The sequence below is a fragment of the Limulus polyphemus genome, unplaced genomic scaffold, assembly GCF_000517525.1.
Source record: "Limulus polyphemus unplaced genomic scaffold, Limulus_polyphemus-2.1.2 Scaffold3218, whole genome shotgun sequence".
Classification (NCBI taxonomy): Eukaryota; Metazoa; Arthropoda; class Merostomata; order Xiphosura; family Limulidae; genus Limulus; species Limulus polyphemus.
This window is the reverse complement of record NW_013668828.1, coordinates 58108-65011: the sequence shown is the minus strand read 5'-3', so window position 1 is coordinate 65011 and position 6904 is coordinate 58108. Positions and strand designations below refer to the sequence as shown.

The 6904-nt window shown below is 30.6% G+C and overlaps 1 protein-coding gene across 1 annotated transcript in view; it reads left to right on the top strand.

The window, feature by feature from the left end:
- The window catches only part of LOC106468913 (telomerase protein component 1-like), a 101432-nt gene that overhangs the window by 46199 nt on the left and 48329 nt on the right, over window positions 1-6904 (top strand). Inside the window, exons 26-28 of the mRNA XM_022397317.1 lie at window positions 2266-2550; window positions 4486-4618; window positions 6708-6894. Of these exons, the coding sequence (XP_022253025.1) occupies window positions 2266-2550; window positions 4486-4618; window positions 6708-6894 (605 nt within the window). The remainder of the gene's footprint in view (window positions 1-2265; window positions 2551-4485; window positions 4619-6707; window positions 6895-6904) is intronic.

The following is a 6904-nucleotide window of genomic DNA, read 5'->3' as shown; positions in this document are numbered from 1 at the left end:
TCTCCAAAGAAGTTAGTTTTATACAGTAAATATAAACTTTACTTGTAAGAAGTGTAGATTATATTTTATAAAGCAAATTTCTGCTTTAGTCAACCTCATAGGTTTATTCACTAAATTTCTCCAAAGAAGTTAGTTTTATATAGTAAATATAAACTTTACTTGTAAGAAGTGTAAATTGTATTTTATAAAGCAAATTTCTGCTTTAGTCAACCTCATAGATTTATTCACCAAATTTCTCCCAAGAAGTTAGTTTTATACAGTAAATATAAACTTTACTTGTAAGAAGTGTAAATTGTATTTTATAAAGCAAATTTCTGCTTTAGTCAACCTCATAGGTTTATTCACTAAATTTCTCACAAGAAGTTAGTTTTATACAGTAAATATAAACTTTACTTGAATTAATTGATTTTTTTTATAGGCTGAATGTGGAATAGTGGTTAATGTGTGAATTTTTAATCTGTAGTAGCTAAAAATTTACTGACACATGTAAGTTTCAAAACACACATTGAGTTGCAAAGTATTATTTTGTGATGAAGAAATCCATAATAAAACCATACTTTTAGTTTTTCACAACACACTGACAATATGACACATGCAACATTTTCACAGCAAAACTATATATTTCATACTTTGTCATGATACACTAACATTACTATTATTTTCATAATCTCTTGAACTAGTGCAAGGGAAACTGCTGATTAGTTGCAAGCAAAACTCATATTCAACAACATGAGATAATATGTAAAAACAGTATTTTATGAAAACATTATATCTCACTACGTGGTTGTAAAACAAACTGTTGTGGTAATAAACGTATACTCTTGTTTCCACAACATGAGATAGTATGTAAAAACAGTATTTTATGAAAACATTATATCTCACTACGTGGTTGTAAAACAAACTGTTGTGGGTAATAAACACATACTCTTGTTTCCACAACATGAGATAATATAACCACGTAGTGAGATATAATGTTTTCATAAAATACTGTTTTTACGTAAAACAAACTGTTGTGGGTAATAAACACACACTCTTGTTTCCACAACATGAGATAATATGTAAAAACAGTATTTTATGAAAACATTATATCTCACTACATGGTTGTAAAACAAACTGTTGTGGGTAATAAACACATACTCTTGTTTCCACAACAACATGAAATTGTTTACTGTATTATACTTAGATTAATAATGATTAGATTAAGGATGATAAATAACAGAACACTCTTACCCTCTTTTATTCAAGTTTGACAATACTATATTAAGATTATATGCTTAAGGTATTGCCTAGCAAAAAATATAAGTTAATTGGGCAATATAATTTGAAAATCCCTGTATTTATTTTTTGTCGTCATTGTCAAAAATCTTTACAGATACTTGTTTTTGTTTACAATCATGCAAAACATGAACTAAATTGTTAAAGAGATCCATGATTAATATAAAATTTACCTTGAAAATATTTACTTAATTGTTTAGATGTGTTAAAAAAACAAAAATTGTCTTGTCCATATCAAACTTTTACTCATTACCAATGACAGGACGGGTGCTAATGTCAGGTTTTATGCGAAGTATATAATGTGCAGCAGTACGTATAAGTGTACAGTTACCTTGACTTTCTTATACTGGCCTAGACATTTGAATAAATTGTTATACAATACACAATTTGTGTAAGCATGTTGTTGTTTTTTTTCAAATAAATTTTGGATGTGTTGATACCAAATGCTTGTTAAGCACTTTATACTACCTGTAGAGAGAGAGAGAGAAAATACAGTATCAAATTTGAAAGAGAATGATATAGTTTTAAATTGATTAATCTGTTGTATGTAGAATCTACCCATCATCCCTTCAAATTGTTTAATTTTGGTATTGAATAACTGTTCAATTAGGGGTGTGCTTGTGAACACTACATGTATTTTAAGTGCTGTAAATATCTATATCTTCAAACTTTACCCAATAGATTTAATGTTTTTGCAGTCAGATTGCAATTTTTAAATTTGTTTTTTAATACTAGCACTTCAATATTAAGTGTCAACTAATATAAAAAAAAAACATTATAAATACATTCACATAGATAGATAGGTGAAGATAGTGTTCGTTTCGATGATACATCATTTGTTTCATCCTTATTTTCAAATAGGACTAATCTGTGAATAGATGTGTGAAAGAAATATTACAACTCAGAAAGAAGCATTTGATATGTATTTTGTCCCTGTTAAAAAAATTAAAACGTTTTTGATGTCATTTCTCTGACTTTTTGTTTTGGCAGGGAGTGAAAATAGTCTGTAGTGTATCAGAAGATTCTTCTACATATTGCACCTTTTTAGATAGAATGAAAGCAGGTTCTTCTGTAATGTTCATTTCACTGAAACAGCTTTGTTTGTCAGAACGTAAAAGTGTTGTTACTATGCTACTTGAGCCGTATCGCAAGTCCCTGGATGAAAGCCCATTTAATAATCAAATGCTACTACTGGTCAGTAAGAGTGATGCATCTCAGCCTTTGTATCTCTCCTTAGCCTGTGAGGAGCTCCGAGCTTTTGGAGGTTATGAAAATGTAAGTGGCATAAAATTTTTATAGACACCCTAAAGTTTACTGTTAGGGTTAAAATAACTATACTTTTATGGGTAAAATTTTAACAAACTTAAGAGATACTAAAATTGTGTCTAAAGTTATCATTTATAGCTATTTTATCAATTTAATTATAAAGTTTTAGGGTTAAAAGTGTGTACATTTCTGTTTTGATAAAAAGTAGTAGAAAATGCATAGATATCTTCTATGTGTGAAACATTTAATGATCAAAATTTAATTACTTCATTGCTTTGAGATGTAAAATAAACACTAATTTATAGTTTCTCCTTATCTGATAAACCAATGTTTTTGTCTAGAAATATCCCAGTGATTCAGATCCTTCACACCTGAACCATATATTGTGGTTTATTATAGTTAGGTATAGATTGCCTTTGGACATTTAACTTAATATATAGATGAACCATTTTCCCATAACGTTTTAGTAGTTTGTTATGGCTATAACTAAGAATTAGAGAAAAACAGTAAATTATAGATATAGTTTAGCTACGTAACCAAAAAGCTGTGAAGAATGGGCTTCAGTGAATAAGAAAGTCAAGATTTTCATATGAGGTTGAAGTACATATCCCAAATTACATGGCCATAATTTGCCGAAAAGTCGAGGATATGCTGCAAAAGATTTATACTAATTTACTCTGAAATGGGAAGGTATATACATAGGAACTGAAGCAAACAAAGAAATTCCAACTTTTATTTTGCAGTAACAAAGTTTTAGTCTATCTTTTAGGTCTTAGTAATAAGTTTTTATTTGTAAATGTATGTTTTTAATATATTTTTAGTCAAACTTACACATCACAGGTGATTTAAAATGAGTGTTTACAAGAGGTTGAAGCACTAGCATTATGGACTGAACTGTGGATCTATGTAATTTCATAACTATTTCACTTCCAATTTTATAGATAAACAACTGTCCAAGTGTTAGGCTTACTTCTAGATACACAATAAAAAAAACAAGAAAATTGAAATTGGTAAACTTTGGGAAATTTGAAGGGGAATGCCCTTTCTTCCAAGCTTAGATGTGGTTAATATCATGCTCTTGAAAGCTAAAACAAAGGTTACATAGTTTGGGAGTGGAGGAGTTAAGAAAATACTGTGAAGTAAGCATATATATATAGAAAATTAATACTTAAACAATCAAGCAAAATCAAATCAAAAGGAAGGACTGCATTAAAAACAGCAACTCCAAACCTTTGATAAATGACATTTAAATGAACAAAAACAAGACCAAACAAAAATTCAGTTGAAGTCACTACATAAATTAAAGGTGCAGACTATAATGTGGGATATAAAATGTGCCTTGGGTTTTGGAGGTGACTGTGAAAAAAGGACCCACATTGTGGTGTGGATACATTGTCTGTCAGTCTTAACCTCCATTAGCCAGTCTCGCATAAAGAAATTTGTAAAAATAAAATCAAATAATCAAAATAATTAGAAATTAGGAGAGCAAGATGTGGGAGCTCAAGCTCCACATCTATATCACCCTTCACTGTCTGCAGACAGTTGTGGGAAGGTGACTGCTCTCAAAAGTAGAAGAAAAAAATTAATTAATTAAAAGAAATAAGGTACTACCTCTTGGGGGGGGGGGTAAGTAATATAAACTTACCTCCTGAGTAAGGTACTACCCCGTTGGGGGGGGGGGGGCGAAGTAACATAAACTTACCCTGAGGTTGGCATTCCAGCCACCAATATAGTAGAACTTCCACAGTCACCTCCAAAACCCTTTTCATTTATGCAGCATAATTTAATTTTTGGTTTTGGGTCTTGATTTTGTTCATTTATATATATATATATATACTCACACATATGGTTAAAAGTACAACTACAGTCATTAAGGGCATTCTGTTTTCTTGTTTATGTCAATCTGAGAAGGATGTACATTTACTGTTGTATTTATTTTCCTAGCTTACTGCCCAGTTAAGAAGCTTGCCTCAAACATTACCATCATTATTACAAGAAATGGTACAGAATATAGAGAAAGAACATGGTCTTCAGCTGGTTCAGATGGCTTTTCTGTACTTGGCATTAACACCTTATGGTCAGAACTACAGTATCTTACATATTTTTTTATAATTAAGCTAGTATGTAGTTAATATGTTACTTTGCTATTTTTACTGATTGAAAAACTTCATTAGTTATGTGAAACATCATCAACACACTCCAGCCAGGAGGCATTATTCTGGCCAATTCTACATTTACATTTGTAAAAATTTATAACCCATAAGCAATATCATATCTGAAAAACAGACATATGAAACATGATAACCATTGACTATGTTTGAACCTAACTTAAATTCTCATGATAATTTTACAATTTAAAGTGTAATAAAAACCATTATTTGACATAGCTCTATATTATACCATTTTGCAACAGGCTGATAATCATTAATCTGAAAGCTTTATTTTACATATGCTTATTAGCAGTAATACAATCACAGGCATAATCAGGGGTTCTCAAATTTTCTCAGCACAAGGCCTGATCCCCCCCAAAACATTATGCATTTTGACTGAGACCCCCTCACCATATAAATCTATAGATAATGAATAACTTAATGGTATTGTGTATTTGCTATAGCTTCCCTAACATTCTTGTGTGGCCCCAGTTTGAGAACTCGTGATCTAATGCACTTGCCAACTTTTTCAAAAGACATTTTGCAATATAATAGCTTTAATATGTGTCATTAAAAGTAATATTACTATATCTTATTTTGTATAAAAGTTATCCCTGTATTCCCAAAAGATCTCTACTAACCTTTTAAGTTGATGCTGAGGTGAAGTCCACTGTGAGATTCCACAATTTCAAATTATAATCAGAAGAGTCTGAAAGAAAAAAGGAATTGTCAAATTAGTTACTTGATCAAAATAAACAAAAAAAAGCAGGAAAAGAAATAAAAAATTCTATTACCTGTACATAACCTACAGAAAATGCAAAACCATGTTATATTTAGACTATTTGAATGTATATTAGCAACAAAAGGTTCTCACATAACGACTAAAATTTCATAAATTGACATTTCATATAAGGATCATGGGTTCAAATCCTCGTCCTATCAAACATGCTCGCTCTTTCAGCTGTGGATGGGTTATATTGTGATGATCAATCCCACTATTTATTGGTAAAAGGGTAGCCCAAGAGTTGGCTGTGGGTGACAATGACTAGCTGCCTTCCCTCTAGTCTTACACTGCTAAATTAGGGACAGATAGCCCTCGTGTAGCTTTGCGCAAAATTCAAAACAAAACAAACCATATTAGGAAGAAAGGAAATCTATAACATCTACGTTGTGAAGAAGAAATACTCCCAGCCGTCAGATCATATATTTATGATTTTGTTAGCTTTAAAACTTGGAAGATCTAAAATAAAAATGCAGTCAGTTGACTTTTACAGTTTACAAAACAATCAACTTCAAAAATTCACCTTTTCAAAGTTATTTGACAAGATTTTATCTATGTAGGTGATAAGTTTAAATATTTCTACTCCCAAAAATGAAAATTATGATTGAGAGGGAATCAAAATTAGGGATAGCAGCTTATTTTTTTCATTACAAACAGACATTTATAAGATATGCATGGAAACGAAATTCGGAATCTGAACATTTCAATTATAGCTTTTATTTTATATATGATTTGGTGCTCTTGATTCAGATCAAATTTTTTGAAACTAAGTAATTTCAGATGTCCCCATAAAAAGTCTGAGATACAGGATCAAAGGCTTTAACATTGAAATATGAACTTTATGTAAACAGAAATACATACACATGTATACATCAAACATGCTAATATATAAATATAAATGACTGAAATATAATTAGATTTTAAGTTAATGTAAAGATGAAAAATAGATATGAATAATTTATATCATAATCAGATTAATCCACTCAAGATCACACACTAGTTATGGGCCTAATATGGTTTATTCAGATAGTATGTAGGATTACAGAAGTAGGTATGTCACATTTGTTTCAATATATGTTTTTTAATGTCTTGCCTTTGATAAATACAATTGCTTGAGTTAGTTTTTTTTTGTAAAATATATCACAGTTAATTGACATAATTAATGATGTTTAATATTCTTACTTGTGTTTCTTTTATTTCTCTGAGCGAAAATAATTGTTTCACTCAACTTCCAGGTCTGGAAGAGAGAGAACTTCATACTCTGCTCAGCATCCAGGACACGTTACCTTCCGTTGGTCTGGGTTTGGATGACTTTAAGCAGAAGATTAGTACACTGAAACCAGATGCCATGATTCCACCAGCTTTATTTTCCAAATTGGTTTTGTCACTACGTAGATTTCTGCACCCTACAGGAGACCAGTGGTATGTCGCA